This window comes from Halichoeres trimaculatus, unplaced genomic scaffold, assembly GCF_033239565.1.
Source record: "Halichoeres trimaculatus isolate MK-OKI-2021-1 unplaced genomic scaffold, fHalTri1.1 fHalTri1_scaffold_17, whole genome shotgun sequence".
NCBI classification, from domain to species: domain Eukaryota; kingdom Metazoa; phylum Chordata; class Actinopteri; order Labriformes; family Labridae; genus Halichoeres; species Halichoeres trimaculatus.
The window spans coordinates 20,376,862-20,402,174 of record NW_027437195.1 but is presented as its reverse complement, the minus strand read 5'-3'; the positions used below and the strand labels follow the sequence as shown (position 1 = coordinate 20,402,174).

General features: G+C 39.5%; 1 protein-coding gene across 1 annotated transcript in view; it reads left to right on the top strand.

Moving 5' to 3' along the window:
* The window catches only part of stxbp6 (syntaxin binding protein 6 (amisyn)), an 84,852-nt gene extending 60,016 nt beyond the window's left edge, over positions 1–24,836 (top strand). The window contains exons 3-6 of the mRNA XM_074692307.1: positions 8,058–8,188; positions 8,322–8,487; positions 20,461–20,618; positions 22,721–24,836. Of these exons, the coding sequence (XP_074548408.1) occupies positions 8,058–8,188; positions 8,322–8,487; positions 20,461–20,618; positions 22,721–22,744 (479 nt within the window). The 3' untranslated portion in view covers positions 22,745–24,836. The remainder of the gene's footprint in view (positions 1–8,057; positions 8,189–8,321; positions 8,488–20,460; positions 20,619–22,720) is intronic.
* Positions 24,837–25,313: the final 477 nt, after the last annotated feature.

The following is a 25,313-nucleotide window of genomic DNA, read 5'->3' as shown; positions in this document are numbered from 1 at the left end:
CTTCAATAAATAAAAACTTGGACTCTGTAACAAAAAAGGCAGACTCAAATACAATAAAAACTTGGGACTCTTTAACAATTAAACTATTACAGATGCTCTAATTCATTGCTCCACTACGTTTCGTCACAGCACAGCGCACAGCCAGTCAGTGCAGTAAACAAGCTCGTCCCTATATGCCGCTATGATGGTGCTGTGCGGCACTGACAACTGCCTAAAACTGTCTAAAATTGTCTGGGAAAATGTGTCGGATTAATTTAAATCCTAAAGGCTATTAATGTTGTCAAAAACTATAACTAAGGGAATTTTGTCTATCATTTTAGTTAGTTTCAGTTAGTTTTGTGAACACAAGATACAGTTTTAATTTACTTATCGTTTTTGTTTTCTTTTCTAGTTTTTATTAGTTTGAGTTAACTGCAATGTATTTTCAATTTTAGTTCTCGTTTTCAGTTTCGTTTTAGTTAACTTTTACAACCTTGGTTTCTGCATGATTAAAACTTATCACGGCGTTGAAATAGGGTGTTATTAACCACAGGTTTTGTATTAGAACAGTAGGTGCACTTTAGGTTTTACAAAAGTGTCCCCACAGAAGAAAAACACATGTCATGTAGAGACTCTTGTGTCTGGATGTGTGTGCTGTGCAGTGTAATTGTCTGATCACTTTTATGAGTTCTCTTTATAACCCTCTATTCTTACATCCTGTGAATAAATGATGTCACCGTCTCTTGGTGGGTGGCTTTTGGAGCAAACTCTGGAGCACACCGAACCTCCCTGACCGTACATTTACACATTATCTTCTATATCTGATGGAAGCTTTTGTTATTCTGCGGTGTGGGATTTTATATCACCTCTTGCATGGCCCAAAGTTCTGATGCTTATCATTTTTCTGGCTGGTGGATGGAGACTTTGGGGAAGCATCAATGTTGACAGGAGGATTTAGTTGTATTACATGAGGAAATGAGTTATTAATGTTATGCCTCTACTGGTGGTCCTTCGTCTCCCTCTGTTTTCTTTCATGATGTGTCGGGCAAGCTCCAGTTTTACTGCATGAACATTGTCATTGGCTGTCTTGGATTATATTTGTTTTTATAGTATTGTACTGAACAGTTTAACCTATGCTTGTGTGCAGTAATAACCAACAGCCTGCACACTTCTCACATAATCATTCCTGTTATCGTTGCTTTTTCACAGAGCTCAGATTTTCCTCCCAACAATCACAGTTTTGATAATATTGCCCTGAGGGGACGCAGATCCTGAGAACGTTTCCTATGCAATGTTAGCGATCTGTGTGTACAGTATGAGTTTCCTCTCTGTCACAGCATTTGCACTCGGCCAAAGAAAACAAGGGACTGATCCACTGGAGGAAGTGAGAGCATGTCGCCATCAGAGCATGAGAAAGGAACCCCTGCATGGCCTTCCTCAGACGGCCCAAATGGAAACAATGGCCCTGGCATCCTTTCTGTAGTCTTTCCTCGTTTCTAGATATTCTGCAGCCAGTGGTGTTTGCTCACTCCTGTGAAGTTTATTTTGCTTTGACATTGTGTTCAGGGTGTGATCACAGATTCTGTTTGCTTTGTGAAAGTCAAGCATATGAGAAGGCAGGTTGGATGTACTTTCATTTTTGATCCAGTCTGGTTGATGTACTGGGCTGATTTTTTTTTTTTTTTTTAGCATTTCAGACTAATGAGTGCCATATTAAACATTTTCATACACAAGTGGAGGTGGGATGTTGTTGTCTGGTATGATGGCAGTTAAGCCTAACAGTATACCATAGTACAGTTGAATTGAGGAACAAAAGTTGACACTAGATATAAAATTTAGCCTGTGCCAGCTTTAAGAATGGTGATAGCCTTTGGTATAAACAATTAACACTTGTTTATGCAAATTCTACCTCTCAGCCAAATTCCACCACAAACTGACTCTGGTCTGTCGCTACTCTTTCAAGGCACCAGATCTGATAGGTTTCAAGTTCATGTGTAAGCCCCATAGACTGTATAATAAATAGACCTACTCTCTGTGACATCACCCATCTGTTTCTAATTAAGAGTTTTGAAGCTAATGATCAGTGGAAGCTACATTGGAAATGGGGCGGGCTGAAAGCCTCCTCATTGACATCTTTAAGGTGTCTGTTAGTCAGATGAAGTGCACCTCTGATTGGGCGAACTCACAATCTTAGTATCCGCTAAACAGCCAAGTTACAAAAAAATTCACCCACCGTACAGTAGGGGTGGGCAATATGGGCAAATAAATATATCTCGATTATTTTTTCAAATTTCCCGATAACGATATTCTGACAATATTGAACAAAAAATACTACAAAACTACTTGCCAACCAGGAGGACAACTATGGATGGACACAGCATTTCAGAACAATAGTTCTTGTTTATTTTTAAAGTGCTTCATACATCTCTGTTTAACATTGCCCAACAATATTCTATGGCAATTTAACAATGACAGTGTTTTCCCTACCACTGTGTAGGGGGGCAGCCCATTCCCCCCCAAAGGAGGCACCCGTACCCCCTGGAAGTCCAGTTAATTTATTTTCCATATAACACAGAAGTAATTTAGAGGTACCTCTCATAAATCAGGTCTATAGCCTTATGGGGTGTCATATGTACATCGCAGCGTTCACATTTCTCTTTGCGCTGTTTCACGCACGGTGAAGCTCCGTTCCAACGTGTTCACAGACACACAAACGTGCACACAGACAAGCACATTCCATATAGTGGACAAGAAGCTGGAAAAACACCACAAGAAACATCTCCCAGCGCCTACTCTGTAAGGATGCAACACTCGCTCCAAACCATTTCCAGGCAAGGGACGTGGACCTGCGCTGAGATGGGAGACTCCTGCATGTTTCCTCCATGTGCGACTGTAGTGTTTGGTTTCCATTTAGTCACATGACTGAACCCTGTCGACTGATTGGCTTCTGAGGCAAGCATTCAGCAAATGAGGACTTTCAAGCACCTCTCCTTTGCAATCCATGCACCGTCTGTTTTTTTTTTTTTTTTTCAAAACAGTAATACCCGATAGTTTAAAATTGCACATCATTAAGGCAACATTTAGGATAATATTGCACGGGATATATATCGCCCACCCCTACCGTACAGTGTATTTAGGCTGAAGTCATTTTTTTTACCGGGCTGGTACAAGTGCCTTCCAGTAATTATGGAGCCAGTCTCAAGAGGACACTCGATGAACTGCAGTTTTTAGCACTTCTCATTGCCTCATATTTTCAGACCCCAGAGTGCCACTTTGTCAGCTCATTTTGGAAGGTAGAAGGTCTTTGGATCAGATATGCCAAACTTCATCTGTTGTAACCAGATGATGCATCAATTTTTGCACAGCAGATCAAGGGGGACAGGAAGTTTGGCACTTAAAAGACGATAAAAATCTAGTAGACTTAAATGCAACAACAGACAGACAAAATGAGTGGAGCCAGTTCAGGAGTCAACAGCTTTCAGGTTTTGAAGCCCAACATGAATAAGGAGAGACTCATCATTGGGGTAGTAAGCATTGGAGCTCTTAAGTCTTGTTACTGTAGCAGACTCAAGTCACACTGCATGCTGTTGGTGTGAGTTGACAGATGCAGGTGGAACAGATACGGATCTAGTTCGATGTCTGAAATAAATGAGCATGATGATGAACACTCTGTTGACTTTGATATTAAGTTATGATTCAGGTTCAGACAAGGTAGCGCTTTAAATTTTAATTACGATGACAACAGAAGGAACATGTTTTTTTATTGCACACAAATCTGTCGCATTCACATGACAAACACATATTTCTTCTTTTATATCTGTCAAATTCTCCATCACTTCCAGAAAAAAAGCACAAAAACAGTGCATCTGTCATTATTGTGATTTGGAGGTCTTTCTCCAAACTCACTCTCAGTTGCACTCAGTCCACTTCAGCTTTCATTTTACTTGAAGCACTTGAGAAAACATTTTCTCAAAGGCTTGTCCTTGATTGCAGTTTCAATAAAGCCAGCTTCTCTGACTTTCAGTAACAGTTTAATATGCTGGGGAGCAGCTCAGACAAGGTGGGAGTCAACACCTGAATATGAAATTGATTGGAGAGGCTCAAAGGCGTCTGACACTTTGATTAAGACCTCTGTGCTGATGAGTTGACGATAAAGCTCCATGGCCTTGTTTTCCTTTCACAGGTTTGGCGGTGCTTTCAAGAGGTCAGGTCTCAGTAATATCTGTGGGATTAATAGTCAAACAGTGCCACCAGATCATGAGCAAACATACAGTAAATCCTCCTCCCAGTGCCAGCAAAGGATCATTCAGTATGCGTTCGTGGTGTTGGAAGAAACCCCAGCATAATGGAGCTGTTATGCTAATTTTTGAGTCAGTGTGATGATTTTTTCAAAAGCTGACTCGCCGCAGAGCTTGTGATGTGATCATGAGCATGCAAATACAGGAAAGTGTCAGTCAAAGCCTCTCATGCTCCAGGTTGCACTCATTCATAAACATTATTGCTTCTTTTCATCTTTTGTGTTGTACAGTCTGCTGTCAGCACAAAATTTACAACCCTGGATAGTGACGTCAGTGCTTGGTGCAGTAGGTTGTAAAACTATTGTTCCTCTTTTTCATTTTGCTTTCCCTAGGCTGTGACTTACACATTGTTTATAGTATGGTGTATCCTTTTTGCTTCAAAGGCAGGCCATACAATTCACATACAAGTGTGAGAAAACAAAGTCAGCATGAACTGATAACATGGAACATATTTTTGACCAAGCTGTATTGTTCAGTCAAAGATTCATGCTGGATCCAGGAATGTGATTGGTTAACATCTTTATCGCGAGACCTACAAATAACGCCAAAATTAATACAGAATTCGAGAACAAATAAATGAGAATCAAACCGCTGGCAATCTATCACATCTCAACCCCAGCATGCACATTCATCTTTACAAAATAGTGACCTGGGTTACAAAAGGTTTTTCTGAATCAACGAGAGAGAAATGGGGATATTTTAGAGATATAGATTATTTTAAGCTAGTATGAAGCCGAAAATAAAACAAGATACCCCCTCTTTAAAAAATAAACAAAAACCCTCAAAGGCACTGAAAAGGTTTCAGCCTCATACAGTACAGTGTGTTTCTGGTCAGCTACGATAGAATAAAAAATCAGTCTCTGAGAGGAAGACAGTCATAGGTTAAATTCCTATTTCTCTTCAGCTACCTATCTTCAACTTACCAAAGAAGAAAAATAAAACCCAATTTTCTTTCTATCAGTTAAGGAAAAATAGTTGTTCTACGCTCAACTCTATCATCTGCTGCGACTGCGGTGAATTATTCCTGCTGTGAATTGGATGACCTGAGTTTTGAAACTTCAAGCTTTCAACACAGTTGTTCATTACATCAGGCTGTCATCCTCTTTATGAAGTTTTCTGGATTTTGAAGCTTTTATTAACCTCCTCTGTGACCCCACAACAGATCCAATCACTCACTTCATCTTGTTTGTCATGGCCGTGGCCGTCTGTTTGATTAAAAATAAGTTTAAAGAAAAAAGATGTGAAAGGAATGACAGCATGTCTGCCTGCATTGTATCCGTCTGCCTTATCCACCCGGGACCTTCACTATTAACTGCAGCTGTCTAAATGGATACACATAACATCCCTCCTCTCAAGGGAGTGTGCTTACTGAATATATCACCTGATATAACACGCAGCTCTGACGTTGTTTTCCAAATCCTTTCCAGATCAAGGTGTGGTGAAGGTTTCTCAGATCAAACCTGGGTTCAAGTCAAAATGTACAGGAACATGGCAACAGGCGGGGGTGTTGTCATAAAACAGAAAAAAGGGTGAAAGTGACCAAAACATTACGCTTAATGACAAAATGTGGGAGAGTGGAAACAGGTCAGTTGCTCATTAGCTGTACAAATGGTTCAAGTATCCCGTCACACACATACTTTCAGCAATGCAAACAAAGATATCCATGGGAATAGAGGTGAAGGTACTGTAATGCTGCTGGGGCCAAGCTGAGGACAAAATGATATCACTGCACAGGAGATGAAGTCACACATCCTCCTGATATTTCAGGATGTTTTGATATTCACACCTGCGTCTCAAAGCAAGAGATTTTCTGCCGGACAGATGATCGCAATTTGAAACACTCCCCGTTTATTCCACTGTTTATTGGTGTGTGGAGGGGTAGCCCTTTGGGATGTTTACACAGGCACAGGTAGGAGGAGTTTTCCATATTGGCGTCAAAACATCATGTGGGAAGACATTTCTGCCAGATAAACAGGACTGTAAACAAACTGATACTGGCAAATGAAAATTGGGATCTTTTTGTATGATTATTCATATCATTCATATTATTCATGCTGAGCAATCTAGAGTTAAGGTAAAAGTCTTGGGTTTTCACACATGCTGAAACTAATTTAAAAAGGAGATTTGCATGTGTGAAAAAGGACTAGACCAGGGGCAGGCAACCTAGGGCACGGGTGCCATAGCTGGCACAGCAGAGAATTTATGTTGGCACGCTGAGAATAAATACAATGACATAGAGGACAAAACTCCAAAAATCAAATAAATAATAACAGAATGATCAAATTTTATTCTATAAATGTTCTTGCTTAAAAATTTGACAAATAATGCTAAATAATAAATTTAAATCATGACGTTACAAGAACATGTGTTGCAAGTGCGTCATCGCAAATCTCTTGGGAGTTCAGTCGGCTAGCTCCCAGTCCCATCTATTTAGAGGTGATGTCATGGCTAGCAAACCACGTTCCAATCGTTGTTCCAAAATAGTTGGACAAGAGATTATGGATTTATTGCTAGAGGAGATCAGAGGGTATTCACCCTTCGCTGTGAAAGTGTGGTATGTAGGACATCAAGTGTCCAATTCTTTTTTAAACCAAAAACAAAAAGACTTCTGAGATAAGACAGACAAATTAGAATTTGTAAAAACAGTGTAAGCAAATCATGCTAAATAGAGCAACGCAGTCAAAATGTTCTGTACTGTTAAAAAAACCGGAAACGAGAGGAAGTTATACCATTTCTCACTGCATAGCCACTTGGAATACAGAAGGGCGACTTTCCTTTTGACTGCTAATGTTTTATTTGATGGACCGCTAAATAAAGTTACAATAATGCGCAGAATCAGCAACAACTGTGGGAAGTGGTGCTAGTGAAATGGCAGAAAATGTATCACAGCAGCAAACTTCTGCTTGGCCATTGTGGCGACATACAGTGATGGAAGACTGACAAGGGAGGAACTCTGCCACAAACATGTTTAAGTACTGCAAAAATCTGTAGAAACAGATCATTTACACATTATTTCATGAAAGGACGTATCAGCACTTTGGACATAAGTGTATTTTAAAGTGGCATGGAAAAGGTTGCCTCCCTCTGGACTAGACGATGTATTATTTGTTGCATCTTAAATGACTTTACCTTGGTAACCTTTGCTGTCCAACACACTTTCAAGGTATCACATCCAAATAGGCAGAAAAATTCCCTGAAGAATCCACAAACCACAGCCCCTCCCTTCCCTCTGACTTATAAAAACATCAGAAACCACCCGAGCGTGGTTGTTATTGCACCTGCTTATAAAACTCAACCTTAATAGTTCAAGCGAAAGCACAATGTTCTTGTTTGATTGTCTTGTCATTACGTCCAATAGTTCTTTCTCAGAGTTGTTGATGCTGGGATGTAGTGTTGTTTGTTACCTGCTCTGATTTAGCCAACACTGCGGTGGGAGAGAAATGAGTTGTGTTCAGCAAAGTGTAAAACTACGGAGCAATTTATATTTTGACAGGAACGATTTAAGCAAGTGTTTGCGCTCTTCAAAGCAATGGGTCGGAAAATGTTTTTGAGGTGGCTGTGAAAGCTAAACTCATATTCTGTATGTAGAATTACTCACAAATTGTCAGGATAAGTATAAAGACCAGTTTCATGCGTGTGCATTCATTGCTGTTGTCTCCAAGCTGGAATATTAATAGCCAACAGGCCACTTTAAAATTCTGATACACTTGAATGTCACTGGTATAGAAAATATCTGTTGCAACATTCTTATCGGGCGTTTCTGTGTCTTTGTTTCCACAGTGACAAACAAGAAACCATCCCAACTATCTATCACCAAGGTGAAGCAGTTCCAAGGATCCACTGCCTTCGCCAAAAGATCACATTGGACAATTGACCAGCTACGGCAGGTCAACGGCATTGATCCAAACAAAGTATGTGTCTTTATTTTATTATTTCTGCTATTTAAGTAAGTCAGACTGCAAGGAGAAAATGTGAGTTATCATCGCTGTCTGACAAAGAGTTTGTCTTTTCTTGTCTCTTTCCCCACCCGGTGTCCTCTCCAAGGATAGTCCAGAGTTCGACCTGACATTTGAAAATGCTTTTGACCAGTGGGTCGCCGGATCAGCAGGAGAGAAGTGCACCTTCATCCAGATTCTCCACCACACCTGCCAGCGCTACTGCTCGGCACGGAAACCAGAGTTTGTCAACTGTCAGTCCAAACTGCTGGGGGGTAAGAAAGTTGAAATAACCCACTGTGCTAACTGTTCTTTCATAACGTTTCTGTTGAAACACGGCGGCTCTCTAATGCCAGACTGTCGTCACACTGTGCTGTAAGCCAGTCTGAATCTGATTATGCATGATGACAAGCAGCACCTGGTGTGTATGAAAATGCATGGCTGTTCCACACAAACAGCATCTGCTGTGCGATCTGCTGCAGCGAGGTCAACGAAGATAGGCAACAATATGTCTCAGGTCTGACACAGATCAACTGGTTTCAAGCACATATAACACTCTCTCCTTAATATGCTGACATTTTCCATTCCCTGCCTGAAGTGTGAGACACATCACTTTAATTGCTTCCCTAATAATATTATTAAACATCACAGCAGGGGCTTTGGCAATCCCTTAATTACTGACATTGTTAATGAAATTTGTCACTGCATAAGACAGTCTCTGATTGAAATAATAAACTCTTACCCTACTGGGCAAGTCATGGCAAAAACAACTCCCAAATGTTTGAGACTTCTAAAAAGTAAGAGTGTCTCATGTTTATTATCCAGGAAGGGAAAGGTTTGGGTGCTGATTTCCTGAATGTGACAGGGTTTGGAAAAAGCAGTACTCTGAGCAGCTTAATCAGATATTGATCTGTTTACCCCCCAACGCCATCTTTGAGAACAAATCCGCCTTTTGTATTATTCATGGAATTATTAATGGAAACACTGCTTTAAATATCTTTTATGTAGGGAGTCAATCTGCCTACATATACAAGAGCCAGTTAGTGGAAACTGGAAGCTTCAAAAACTACAAAACTGTTTTCATTTGCTGGTATCAGACATCCAATTGTACTCCAGCATCTAGTGCAAATCTCTGCACATAAGTACCATACATTGTGGAGAGATTTTGGAGGATTTAAATGTGAAACAGTAGCTACTTCTTACATATATCACTGAGTTAAAAAATCCTGCTTCTTTCTGAAACCCACTGTCTTTCCATTGATAATAAATATGTCCATTCGCTTCAAAATTCTGTGAGGTTATCTTGACCTTCCTCCTACACAGATAACCATTTCCATATTTAGCTTGGTTGAACTGACCCTGATGCAAACTATAGTCACAGTCGTGTAGGTGGGAAGGTAGTGGTGCCCCACAGAGCTCTGAACCAAGAGGTCTTCAGAGTAGGATGGATTGTGCAAACGTTGCAGATCAACAAATACGCCTCCTCAAGTAATGCAAATTAAACTTGTATCATTTTTTACAGCTGCAAACAATTTGATGGATGACTGTAAAACACATTGCACTAACTTTGATGTTTTTGTTCAGAATAAGAAATTCCTTCTGAAAGAACAAAGTATTTCCAATATTTAAAGAGAGGGTATTGTGCCTTCCCATATTTAAAACATGGATGTAGAGAAACAATGCTGGATGCTAGTCTTAAACAGCTAGACTTAGACTTAGACTTCCTTTATTGTCATTACGCAAATAACACAGCAGTGCACATGGAATGAAATTTCGTTGCAATGGCCTCTGGGATTTATAACAACACACAGTGATATATCCATAAATTAGTGAATAAAAAATATGAAATACTTAAGTGCCAGAATAAATAATATAAAGATAAAATATACAAAGTGTATTGCACTGTTAGATATTAGAAAAATCTGTCATATAAAATAGAGGAAGAAATATTGCACTGAACCACACAGTAGAGGTAGTATGAATGTCCCATGATAAAAATATTAAAAATATATATCTATATCTGTACGCTGTATAGCTATATCTGTACGTTGTAGAAATCCTGAAATCTGTCTGTAAACTGCTTAAATGGTCTGTTCTTAAATTAGCACAGTATCTTTTTAAGATCTCTGTGAGGCCTCCTGATGATGAGGTCATCACAAGTATCTCCTAATTGGTTCATGACTCATTGGAGGGATGGACCTCAAACACCAAGGGCTGCCCATAGCTCTGCTCCAACAGGCCCCTAAGGGTCTGGACAATCAGAGGGACGGGGGTTTGTGGAGCAGGGAGCCTTAAAGAGACGGCAGCTAGAACAAAGTGTTTCAGGCAGAGGCTGAATTAAGAGTTTTCTGACACCAGTAAGATAGAACTAAGGATTTTTTTTAAAGCTGTTAATTACATAAAGAAACCACAAGATAACCAGAGGGATAGTCCAATCCTTAAAAAATACACAATACCCCCTCTTTAAAGCTGTCTTAAAAAGCAGGACCTGAGTTTTTGTGGATGTGCATCTATCGACTCTGTGCTGTCATCTGGCTATAGATTCACTAACAGACACCGGCTCAGCCACCTCAGTGAGTGTTAGATGCTGCGTCTGATGGGTGAAAAATCTGTCAGCTCACCACGCACAATGTGACAGGAAGAACAGACAGGATGCCAGCCTGCTGCCAACTCTGTCCACTCCAGTTTAAGTCTCACACCAGTGCAAAACAAAAATCATGACGCTGCTCAGGTGTGGGACCATAACTGTGGGAGACTTCATCTACGGAATTCACTGGAATGACAGCCATCAGGACAACAGTGGAGGAGGACAGTTGAGCACATAATTCTGTGGATCAACTATCAATACATACTGTCTAACATGAATGACCATGATGTCAGTGTAACTCACAAATCTCTGTGGTTATTTGTTTCCAGTGTGTGCACCAGAGCTGTCATAACAATGTCATCAGCGGTGTGTGATGCCAACAGCTTCTTTTCTTGAGGTTAATCTTACACCAGGTCCCCGGGCTTATTACTTTACTACAAGAAGTTGTGTCAGTCTTAAGCAGCTCATGGTTACAGCCTGTTAGACAGTTGCCAGCTTCTTTATTGCATCTCGTTGTAAGAGCTGATTCAGTGATCCTGAAAAATTTAGATCAAACTTTTGAATGAAATTTAACCCTGAGAGACACGTTTATTCTCTATCTGTTTTTTTTTATGTATATGCTTTTTTCGCACCCCATCCATACATGTGTGTTTGTCAAATGAATGACACTGCAGAGAATAGAAAGTGTTTAAGATAACTGAGGAGTAGATACACAGGCGCATGTTTGTTATTCCTAATGGGGCATGTAATTGGTCAGGATGTAAAAGCAGCCTATCTTCTAATTGCCTTGTTATCAGTGCGCACTCCCGGTGCAGGCCATAATGTTAACAACGTTATGCTCTGATTCTCACCTGGACTTTTTGTTCTAGCTGTGAGGAATTTATCGGTTGAGGAAAAAAACTTAAACAAAGGATGCTTATAAATCCTTGGTACTTGGGTTAGAATTATTTCCCTGTAGTTATGTTGAAAGATTAATTTTTAGAGAATGTTGTCAGGGGTTGAAACATAATTCCGGACTTGTTTTGATTAAGCTTTTCATTAACGTAGCACAAAGTAACAACTTTATTTGACCAGGTGAAATTAATAAAGAACCAAACCCTCAACACTTTCCCAGCTTTTCAAATATATTAACATTTTAACCCTTACTTGAACCCCTCTTTGCTAATCCAAAAACTATTTTGTATTTTAAATACAAAGCTGACAATGACCTTTGATATTCTCTCATCACAGAAGACCAAGCTGTAGATTCAGTCTTTTTACGCTGCAAGGTCTATTTGAACAAAAAGAGGAAAGAATTTGTTGCACACCACAGTCATCTACTCAGACAAGGTAAGCTCATGATTCAATAAAAGACTGGGACTGAATTTAAAAAGCTATTACTAAAAACAATGTTGGGCTCCCTAATAAATCAACTTGGTGGTTAGAGAATTATTTCCACTAACAAGTGCCATCCTTTTATAATCATATTCAAGTTAGATAAAAGTCTGCAGTAACTTGCAGGCGTTCTTTATTAAAGCTTTTATAAACATGGCGCTGTCCTCCAGTCAGTCGATCATAAAACACTGGCAGTCAACAAAGAATTTAACAGTTTGTAGACTACATAAATAACATTCATATTAACTACAAACACAGACACTTCAACATTCTGGCTTTAATATCCAGAACAGCTCTGAAAAGTTAACTTAAACATAAGTTTAGAATGTCTCCTCTTCTCTAGACTTGAGGCTCATCCAGAGACTTTTGTGACCAACCTCTGTCATGTATAGATCCTTGGTTAATATTTACACACACTTTTGGCTGTACTCCCAGTGAGCACAAGGTCAAAATTACCTTGTTTTGTTGTCACTGTGGAAATGGAGGAGGCTACTTGTTAATCAGGCTTTCAGGTTTCTATCCAAAGGTTACAGACGCTTCACTCACTGTCCTTCTCCTCCCTGACCTGTGTGTGTAGCGACAAACAAGAAAATCACACTTTCACTGGAGTGGCAGACCAGTGATTTTTTCCCCCTAGAGATGGCTCTAATATTCTGTACTTGTTTGACCTTTCATAAAAGTTTTTTAAACCTCACGACTATCAGTGAAGAAATAATGACTGTTTAATGCATTGTGTGATGATGACATTTATCTGCTGATTAAGCCACCGAGAAAAGGCTGTTCATGAACACCTAGAAGCTATTTGTCTGTCTCTTGTCATTCTGATCAAAAAGCACTTAGGCTAACATTAAGGATATCTGAGTAAGCAAAGTTAAACCATTTATTTCTGGAAAACAGAAAAAGTAGAGTGCCCCTGAAGTGTAAAACATGACAATTTAAAAACAAAACAAACCAACAACAAAAAATTTTACAGGACATCAACAAGAAAGAGACCACAACATCAGAAAGTAGAATGCAACAATGAAAGACAAACTATGATAGTAGAGGTCAAAAACAGAAACAAAACAAAAATTCCCCACAAGAAAATAAATTAACAAAGACACCACCACCAAAAGGAAATACACAAAAAAATTCAGTAAAGAAGATTTTTTTTTTCTTCCATATAAAAAACAGTCATGCCTTTGTCCAATCACCAATGATGCCAGTCAGCAGGTACCTACCTTTTCTGTCTTCCCTTTTTTGTTTCTCAATTCTTTCTTCATTGGCATGTTCTCTTTTTTGTGTGTTTATTTGTGTTTATTTGTTGCTGTGTTGTCTTTTCTCTAGACGTGTTTTGCACTACAGGGCCACCACACTTAAGTGATATCTTTGTTTTTGCCTGAGAGATTTTATCAGGAGTCTTAACAGCTTCACATACTGAATCTAAAAAGGAATTAAAACTCTTATGTACTTAGTCAGTTAAAAGTAACATGGACGGCTCAGCAAAACAGACTTATGACAATTTTTTGGTTTGTATTGTTGAAATCAGCTGCAGCTGCTGATGTTTGGAAAAGGATGATTCTCTAACTATGTATTGAAAGACAATATAACAGAAAGCATTAAGAGAATGGTGCATTACGGTATATAAAGTGTAATAGGAGGGTGGATAAAAGGACACTGAACAGCTTGCTAAATGATTTGGAAAGAACAGGTAGAAAAGGATATCTGCTGTGGACAATAGGTGTGGAGGTGACAATGACATGAAAAGGGAGAATTACCTGTAACTGCAGGGACATTGTGGAGAGAAGTGATGGGATAAAAGGCAATTGAGAAATAATGGGTGTGTGTCAGGAGTGTCTGGAGGAAGTGGTCTCACTGCTGTAGTTTCAGGATGCTGCTACAGATAATGTCAAGATTTGCATTAATTAATCTGCAGGGGGGGTTCTCGCTGGCAGTAGGTGCTGCGAGCTGTATCTACGCTCCTATGATGTTGATTCCAAATGATTCATTTCATGTTAAATTTCTGTCTTATTTTATACACTGCTCCCTGATTTATTACCCTTTTGAAAGTGCCAGATTGCATAGATTTTTGCCACAATGTTTTTCTTAGTGTTAACTTCTCCCTCTGGGTTTCTGTGCTTTGGAAAGCGACTGCTACAGAGTAGCTCGAAAAGAAGGTTTTGTTCCCATTCTTCCTGATATAAACTCGATGAAAGGAATTTTATCAAAACCCAACACCAGAGAGAGATTAAAGAAGGAATGCTTTGTATGACTGAAAGACTTTTTCTGGCCTTGGCCTTCATGCCAACATGATGAATTAATGCATGAAACTTCTTCTTACTTTAAAGTCATACCTTCATGTGTTAAAGGAGAACTATCCATTTGATTACTTTGAATGAAAGAAGACATTTCAACCTGGAAAAACTGAAGTTATATAGCTATAGAGGATGGGTTCATTGAGCTCAGAATTGCATCTGAAATGCAAGAGTTTAGCATTCCTCATACACGTCTTTGGTTGCTGTAATGGATGTCTGTCAATAATGAAATAATTTGTGGAAGCAGGAAAACAGAAGACAATACACTTTTTCTCACTCTGTTATTGATCTTTCTACACAAATAAAGGCTGAAACTTACACCCCCATGTGCACAAACAGAAACCTGTAACACAATCTGATCATGTCAGTTAGTGGACAACATGAACTTAAAATATGAAGTAAGGAAATTTGTGTTTGGTTGATAAGTATTTTGTTGTAACAATGCTTCTCGGTAACAAACCGTATATAGTTGGAAGCCAAAACAGTTTACTTCATACTAGGGATACTCCGATATGAAAATTTTGGCCTGTACCGATATTGAAATTTCTGTTATGGCCCATAACCAATATTTACCAAAACCAATATTGTTACAGAAAAAAGACCATCTGTGATGATTTGTTGAGGTAGTTCAGAGAGAAAGAGCAGTGCGATTGTGAGAAAAGATGACCATGGAGAGGATCAAAGGAAGGAGCGCCTGAGATGCACGCGACCAAATAAGTATGTTTTGTCTGTTTTTTTTGGATTGAAAACAGGAAGAGAGACATAAAAGGAAGAGATTCCACTCTTCTTAGATAGTTTTGGTGTTTAGCTAATAAGTTAATGTCGGCCCACTTTTATATATCGGCAGATGTTAATATGTAAAAAAAAAGACCAACATTGGCCAATATCAATATCGATACCAATATATTGTGCATCCCTACTTAGTACTGTATGAGCTACCATATTTTCCGCACTACAAGGCGCACCTAAAAGCCTTCAGTTTTCTCAAAAGCCGACAGTGTGCCTTATAATCCGATGCGCCTTATATATGGATCGATATTGGCTAATCATGGCTACTGTAGTCAGGGGGCGTCGCCGGAGTAACAGCTGTAAGCAGTAAGAACCTGTAAAGAGGAATTCTGCTAAGTGCTAACATTAGCTCACAGGCTGGCCTGGGCTTCTTCTCTTGTTTATTGTTAGAGAAATACAGCGCCCCCCAAAGGTCTGGCACTTGAACTGATCTCTGGAAACGGCTTTTGTGGACGGCAGACACGGCTATGTCTTTACAGCGCACTTTTTTTGAAAACGGCACAGAAAATAGTTGGATAGGAAAATGTGCGGCTCCGTGTGGATGTAGCCTGAGTTTGACTGTCTTATCTGACTGTTTTGTTGACATTCCCTATAGCTCAGCTCCATCTAGTGGATGCATAATGCAACCCCAGCCACTACTGTAGCTTCTATTCTATGTGCCTTGTAATGCGGTGCGCCCTATATATGAAAACAGTTTTCAAATAGGCCAGTCATTGAAGGTGCGCCTTATACTCTGAAGCGCCTTGTAGTGCGGAAAATACGGTAAGTTCAATAAGTTAGCTTCACATTTCAAATAATATCGCTATGTAACTAAAAATTAATACTCATCACTTTGCATCCTGCAAAAAAGTTGTCTTGACCAAATAAAAGTAGTGTTAAAAAGACGATTGCTTGCTTTCAAAACCACGTCTCATCCTTATAATGGGTGGGTGAAAGTGCTCATGGGAAACGCTGTCTTTATCAAAAAAAAGTACAGATCCCTGCCATAGGTGTCACTGCAAACGTAACAAAATTAACAAATCTTTACTGCTAATGCCAAACAGCTTATTCTGTTTTTGCTTGTGTTGAGCTTCTGGTACTCTCAAATGTATAAGACATATTGCAAAGAAGCATTGGTACAACAAATAAATAATCTGACAAAGACAAATTTAGTTACTTTCCATGCTAAGTTTATAAATGAGCAGCCTGAGAAGTAATCAGGAGGTGAAGTGGCACCTCTCCAGCAAACAGTACAACCTCCAAACTTTGGTACCTCAGCCACCCATTAGTTCCCAAGCCAAATCCCTACAAACTAAGCTACAGCTGCACTAATATTAGTTATTTAATGAAACTAACGCCTCTAAATCTGCACCAAAACAACATGCCTTCGTGCTGTGTGTTTCATTAGAGCAGAAACTGTGAAAAGAAAGTTGAAAATAACTGCATTTAGTGGCTGCTCTAAAGTCAAGAGGCTGTTGATAGGATTGGGATCATTCACAGAAACCCTTGAGAGAGTTGTTGGTGTGTTTCTCTGGTTGAGTAACGGTCTCCTGAAGCCCTCTGCTGATATCAGGGGGATAAGAGAACAGTTTGATGGTACTTGTTGGAGGGCCGACAAGTATGTGCTCTCTAATACTGAACAGAAAGTCCACTTGGACAAACTCTACCTCACATATTGTGCCTCGCAGCATTAGCACGGTGATAATACGATCAGAGAGAGAATGCTAAAGGCAGATCTTTTCGTGTAGGTGTGTTTTGTTCTGGAATTGAATTATCCTATCTAATAAATGCCATATGCTTCCCGAGTAAATGTAGCTAGGCCATCCGGAGTTTGTGAAGTGTATCCAGCATGCTCCTGTTGATAACCATCAGCTTATTTTCACTCGAGCCACAGCAGCTCAGCCTGTAATCTACAGCTTACAGAGAGAAAAAGTCGACTTTGAATGAACTTTCCCCTTCCTTGTTATGTTTGTCTTTTCTCAAAGTTCCTACTTTCTGGAGTATTTTGTTGCCAGAAAACAAGTTCTCTTTTGTTCTTTCTCCATTGTTCAACAAGCCCTTGCTTAGAATGATATCAGGGGGTATAGCAACAAAATTCCTCCTGCATTGTTGAGAGAGGCGTGTTAGGGATGGACAAAGTTTGGCCTCTTTCTGTGGGGCCTAAAAGACTTTTCAGAAACTTTTACCTCATTAAAAATCTGACACTTTTTAATACCAGGGAGCTTCCTCAGAAACTTCACCTCTTCATCCAAACTCGTAACAACCACGGCTGATCTGCTCACCACGGTTAAGACTTAGGATCACAACACCACATAATCTACTCCCACACACGTTTCATTCAGTTCCTGGTGCTGCAGGCTCCCTTCGCATCATCTCCACCCTGTTTTCTCTGTAATTACATTCTCCACTGGGGGAGCCCACGCTGCAGCCTGCTGCTGATCAATGAGAAGAAAAGCAGTAAAGAAAAGAGAGGGTGTGCAGACAAACAAAGGGAGATGTTCTCTACGTGCACTCTGTGCTGGGTGCTGTGAGGGTGGGGATGATTGAAATATTACTCCTCCGGCTGCACAGGAAGGGAGGATTAAAAGTAATCTTTGTGAAGGTGAAGAAGTTTGATCCTTTCTTGCAAATATTCAACACAGGTAGAGCAGCCTGGAGCAAAGACCTCATTTGCGATGTATGATAATTGGACTTTGGTGTTCTTTGCTAATGGCTACAAAGTTATCACTTCATTTACATTGCAGCCATCGACTGTCGTATTTAGATAGAAGGGAAAAAAGAATCAGCCATTGTTTTATTCACATACTTTTCGGTAACACTTTAGAATAGGGAACACCTCATTCTACTTAACTTTATTCTATCTCTATTACAGTATGAATAAACTTTTCATTGTATTAACTCCTAATTATCAACTAGAATTACTTAATTAATAAGAATAAATAAATTGATAAAAAATTCTGTTCTTGTGGCACTGCCCCGTACAAGGCCCTAATAACCCACACCATTATTCACATCATTATTCACAAACACAATGCATTTATTCACAGTCAGTAAGTGATAATCAGAAGTTAATATAATGACAGCCTTAATTAGAATTGAGTAGAATAGAACTTTATTGTCATTGTAACAAGTACAACGAGATTTAAGTCAGAGCAGCAATCAAAAAAAAAATACAAAAGCAAAAAAGTGTACAGAAAGTGCAAAAAGGTCCACAAGAAAATAGATGATGACAGCTTGTCCATTATTCTCCAGTTTAGCCAGCCTCCACCTCCTCAGGGTGCAGGACTGAGCTTCTTCAGCAGTCATGCTCCAGCATGGCTAGCTCGTCCATCTTATTGGAAATAGATCTTACGTTCCCAATAACAATGGATGGAAGGACAGGTCCATGTCGTCACTTCTTAGCTCACACCTGAGAACCAGCACGTCATCCTCACCTCCTTCTCCTCACCCCGTGGGAAGACATCAGGCCTCACACCAGTTAGCATTGACATGCTACAGGCTGCTAACAGCTGAGTTCACATGTAAACAATGCAGCCATGGTTACATGTAGGATCTCCAGACAAACACAGGATAAAAGTAGTGAAAATATCACTGGAGCCACTAAAAGTTTGGTGTCCATGACCAACAAATGAGCCACACAAAGCAATGATCCACTCCAAATATAAAGACTATGAAACGGACAAAGAAGAGAGAGCCGCTGCAAAAGGCAGCCTTAGCCAACAGGGAGGCGCCTAGTAACCTTCATTACTCATACATTCAACATTCATTATTTCAAATGGTAATAGAGGTTGAATAAGGCTTTGTAGAGTAAGGTGTTAATAACTGCTTAATTGATAGAAATAAAAGGCTAGTATCTCCAGCAAAAGTATCGGTTAGACAGCATGTGTTTCAGTTTCTTCAGAGTGTGTAGGTGTGCCTGTGAACATTTATCTGTGTGTCTTTTGTCCACACAAACTGCCTCCACTTTATCAACTAACAATTTTTTGGGAAGCAACACCATCTGGCCTCGCCGTCTGCTTTCAAGCCGTCCCAATTATCTGTCAGTCAAACCTACCTGTCTCGACTCTGCCGGACGTACACTGTCTGTATTGCTGTTTCCTTGGGGAGCAGATAGAATCTGGCCTGTCACGTCTTCATGCACTCCAAGCTTTGCTCCATCTATTTCTCCTTCTTCAAACTTATTGACTGTATATTTCAGGATATAGATCTAAAAAAAAAAATCAAATCTAGCTTCTTCTCAGATGGTGTTTGTTATTTTTCATGTGTCCACTTTTTGAAGCTAGATGCAGGGGAAGACTGTTAGATTTTACATTTTTTATAACAGTATCTAACAAAAAATTAATAAAGCCAGATGATTGGTACCAGCTATGTTGTTCCACTGCATCTAAAACAACCCGTCAGAACTTTTCCACCACACACTGCACAGTCTCCAGGCCACACCATCAGCTGGCAACAACTTCAACATCTATTCAAATTGTTTTCAAAACTAATGTGCTGTTTTCACATTCATCAACATAAAATGCACCCATCTGAAACAATGCAGCTGCACCGCCGATAAAGAGAAAGCATCTTGAAGATTGCTGTCTTCAGTCTGCCAGCGAGTGCGGCGCATAACAGCAGCACTCCCGACGTGCAGCAGATTAATGGCTTGTCAGTGGAAACATCCGCAGGGCTGCCACAGCTATCGGAAGATGTGTTTTCTGTCTTATATCCACCACTGGGTCTCCAGGGCTGCCCATGCAGCCAAGCATATATCCTCTCTTTATTACTCCTCAGTTTAGGAAAGTGAGGAGTAATTGCAGGGGCCGGCTATGAGAGTTCACAACTGAAGGGGAGAAGTGCAGGATACCAGCAGGGATGATACTTCCTTCAAAAGAGACAATAAATCAGCAGTTGCTTGTCTTGCTGTTTCTAACTTTGAAGTTTGAAAAGGTTAATTTCACTTGATCTTTCCTTGAGGTAAATTCACTTTGAAGGAATCTCATTATCCCACATCCCACCTGATGGATGCCATTTACTGTCTCATGTTGTCTCAAACTATTAGCACTGATTAAACTACGCCCATCCTGTGTCACTTTCTTTACATTTTATCCACACAGTTTTATCACAGCCTGTCTTATTGCTGATGTTTACTCCAAGAGGATTAATCTCTTCCTCCTTTTGTCTTTTCTCTCCCCTTTTTGTGACCTACTTTGCTTCTGCCTCTGCTGCACCTTCATCTACAGGTAACAGTATACTACACTCGGCTGCAGACAGCGTGACGAGCGCCGTACAGAAGGCCAGCCAGGCCCTGAATGAGCGTGGGGAGCGGTTAGGTCGCGCTGAGGAGCGGACAGCAGACATGATGAACAGTGCTGAACAGTTTGCCGTCACTGCGCACAAGGTGAGGGGGATACACGTCACGGTGTGCGGCTTCAGGGTGGGCTTACTGTATGTCGTCTCACACAGTCGTGATTTCAAAGTGATTATTAACGCAGCCATAAGATCAAACCTTTTACTTAAACCTGAGGATATTAAAAAAGCTGCTTTATTGTGGCTGGGGCCTCTTAGCTGTGCTGCTTGCTGTTCTCCAAAGATAATAGCTCTTTTCTTCTTCTTCCCTCATTTCCTCTCCCTTTTCATTTCTCTGTAGGGTGTTTCCTCATCCTCCATGTATCTCACATCTCTTGTTTCTCTGGAAAACTAATTGCATGCTGTTTAATGAGGCTATTTACATAATGTCATTTTTTTACTGCAAGACACAAAAAAAATCTATTGCTTTGTAATGAGCACACCTGATTATGATCATAGCTCTTTCTAATAGCACACAGTATATCAGACGCCCCTGTGTTTCCAGCTTGGCGTCTCCTGTCACGCTGTTAGCGTACAGAGAGACAAGAAGCATCTGAAGTGGGATGTCGATGACTTTAATGGCCCAGCGATCCACTCGCTATTAAAATGACTGTTTTTATGCATAATACGATACTAGTGATGGTGGGGTAATTGAAAGACGTTTTCGAGAGCCATGCACAGGCCTCTCGCTGTTCACAGATGAGCTCCCCCGCGGTGATGAATTACAAAAACTGTGATATGCGCAGAAAAAGTGCCTCAGCTCCGGTGGCTTCAGCAGAGAACTCCCATGAAGAATCCCTCATTTGCTGCAGTTTCTCATTTCACTTACTGCCATTAGCTTCCACAGAATGTTTCTCAGCGTATCATTCACACCACTCATTATGATCAAGACTCATAATCTTACATGTTTGAAGCTCTCAGCTGAGGGCTTCAAACATGGAGAGCTGAGTCTGTCCATCTGCATTTTTTATGTCACATTCCTGCCAGAAGATGACTTTAAAGGATTCTTTGACTTCATCAAGTCATCTTTGTGAGTTATGAGTTGACCCCTGAACACTTCAAGCTACAACCAAACGTAGCTAATCTTCTACAATGTGTCAGGGTCACCTTGACTTTCTTTTCTCCTAGTTCTGCTTTCAGCGTCTCACTTTCTGACAGCAACTGCCTGAGCTTTACAGCTCTGTTAAATCACCCCTCATCTCTGGGTGCTGCTCTGCTGCCCCCTGTTGTCCAGTTTGTAGAATTCAGCTCTTCCCTTTCTTTTGTAACCTAATTCACTCACTGTTTTGTCTTTTTGTGTGTGTTTGCAAAGGCATTTCTTCCATATCCCATTGCTTTCTGTCATATCGAGCGCCGTGGTCATTTCTCCAACACTCTTTCTGCTGAGCCCGTTTAAACTCTTTGACTTTTGTTGTGTAAAAAACCCACACATCTTTAACTGTATAGAGTTAGATCAGGCTCAGTATTCTTGAATGCACACAGAGATTCAGAAATGTATTCCAACACACACACACACACACACACACACACACACACACACACACACACACACACACACACACACACACACACACACACACACACACACAAATATATATCATCCTGTATAAATGTAAAAAAAATCCAATTCAAATAATAAAAAAAACAAGATTCCCAATCATATTTCTGAATCACATACTGGTATTTAATGTTTTATGTATACATATGTAACATAAATCCACAAATCTATGCAAACTATTCAGTCTTCATTTACAAACTGTTTGTTATCCAGGAACCTTACTGCGTTTGTGATCTTCGATTCAAGGTTTTATTTGTGTGTGAATCAGGAATACATTTGTAAATCTTGTTTTTTTATTTATGGATTTACATTTTTTACATTGATATGAATTGGTTTATATTTGTGTGTGTCCTTCTGTATGCATTCGTAAATACTGATACTCATCTTACCACATAGACCTCAAAGTGCCTCCAGCACTTCCAGCAAATATTCAAAATAGTCAAATTTGTGCCTCGTGTTTTCCTCGTTTGATTCACCAAAAAAAAGCAGATGAAGCTGCAGTGCTTGTTGTTTCTAGCCGAAAACCATTTTTTTCTGATGGGATTATTAAAAAATCTTGCCTTCAATTCTCCACCCCCACCCCAATTTTCCCACAGCTTGCCATGAAGCACAAGTGTTAAACCACTGCCAAAACCAACCAGGGGGGAAGGGGTTCGACAAATCGCCAGTCGCTGTACAAGAGAAGGATTCCAGATTTTGTTCTCATTCCAAATTCTAATATAATTCCTTTGTGTTAACGGTGTTAACATTTACATGTTTTTGGCGTTGTGTTCTGATGCTTCTTCGGATGGTGACGCATCGAGCAGAAGGGGAGGAAGGAGAGGTAAACGATGCAGCAGCAGAATGTTCCACACTTCTGTTTGCCAAAATAAAAAGCCCCAGCTACGGCTGTGTTTAAAAAACCTCATACACTGAAACACTTACACTTCTCAGACACTAATGTGACTGCACACACGCTAACAAGTCATTATTAGCAATTAATTCAAGGCAGGCAGCAGCTTGTCTTGCAGATTATTAATTGTTCAAAGGTAATTTATGAGCACTGCAGTGATTCTGCAGTCTGATGTGAATGACTAATGGTATGAAACACAAACAAACCTGAAGTGAGCCAGGACTAAACTACATGGTCTTAGGTGTTTACCTAAATCAATACATTAGCCCAAAGAGCAGGATGCCAGATAAATAGAATAATCACATCTGTGGATTAAAAAAAGACATGAACTCACATCTTCAACATAAAGAAATTCAAATTTTCATTTCTTTTTATGCATTTAAGAAAACAATAAATGTGTCCATCACTGTGTGGACTTCTTCATCATTTCAAAATGTGAAAAAAAAACAGTATTAAATTGTTTTTCAACATTATTTCAGAAATTGCGTATGAGACTGAAAGGAGCACTGGGGGAAGGATTTAGCTATAACAGTGACATATAATATATTGTCTGTCAGATTTGTCTAGCTTTCAAATACAACCAAAACTACATGGTCTACATTTGCCAACATTTTTGAAGTGTACTTGAAAAACTGTGTTTTAAAAATAAGCTTTTTAAAGTGAAATAATTTATGTTTGGGGGTAGCGAGGGCGCAATCCAGTAAACCAGCTTCTGCATTGTAAAAAGCTAAACTTGTAACTCCACAGTACTATATCTCAATGTCTGTAGAACTAATCAGTCCCATAAATATGGGATGTTTTTAAATTACTCCTAGCTGTATCTCAACTGTACACCTTCAGTGATTCATGCTTTCGGTATAATTTGGGTTGATGTTTTCACAGGTAGATACAGGGCAAAGTGTCTTATATGTTTGCAGCAGCAGCAGTGCGTAGTTGTGTGTTATTTGTGTCACTGCACTCACACTGACTGTAACTTTGGCTTCCTCACTGCTAAGACACCATTATCACAATCGAGATATATTTGATTTTTTTAATATATATTTTGAATTTTATATTTCATATTGTTACAACGCACCGACAACCTTACCTTGCAGAGCACTGTTGAGTTCACAATAAGACGTTCCAGTTGCCTAATTGTTCTTGTGCTTGTTACCCTCTTTTAACACTTTGGATGTTTTATCGTTTTAATAAAAAGATGTATAAAAAAACAGTGTCCTTTTTATGCTCGGCTTTACAGTTCTATCAAACAATGGAACAAGTTGTACATGTATCTTCATGTGTGTTTATTTTTGATATTGCATTTGTGTCTTTTACTCACATGGATTTTCTGGACCCATTAACGATAACTTGCCAAAAGCTTATGTGATTTTTCTCTGTAGTGCTGCTTAAACAATGCTCACATCACTCTGGTCTCACTTCTCCATCGTAGTGAATGATGTACAATAAAGACACACCCACAATCAGAATAAAATGGTTCTTCATGAGTGCCTTTCGCTGTTTACCTTCCACCTTAGTCATAATATCAGTGTTTATATAGTCTTTCTTAGTATTGGTAACACTCTGGAAATAACCAATACAAGTTGAAGCAAAATGGCAACCTTTTTTTTAACATAGTTTGCAAATTAAAATAGGTCCTCTTGTATCTAATTTGAGCTTCTTCCAGGTTTTGACAACATTAAATGTTTGAATTTTATCAGCATGACGATTCACAAGATTTGACTTGGGTCATTGTTTTGTGTGTATCAACGTGGTTTAACATAGATGCAAATATTTTGACCTCTTTCCATTTATAACTATCAAATAAAACGGTAATAAACATCCTAAGGTTGTGTCAATTGTTTCCCCTTGCGCTGGTCATGTTACCTCTGAAAATAAATGATAATGCAATGTGTCTTTAAAACAATATTTGATTTTAAACAACAGAAATATAAAATCTGGGACGCAGTCTCAGGTAAGAAAACTTTTGTTTCTAATCCTACACTTACAAAAAATAAAAAAGAAAACCCTTCCTCCTAAAAAGGAACAGCCGTTTGGCAGTGGCAAAACTCTCTAAACCTGTTCGTGACACCTTCTCCAGTTTTGAACAGCTGATAAAGGCCATGGACTGCATAGAATAATGGGCAACATGATAACTTCCCAAAAGTAAAACCAAAACAACTAACAGTTTCAATATGGGGGGTAGGTTTTAGAGGAAGCGATTGGGAGCATACTTTATTTTGTACTTTTTCAACAGCAAATATTCATGTAGACATAATTCAGGGCATGTTATAACGTCCTTTTTGTCTAAATAATACTAC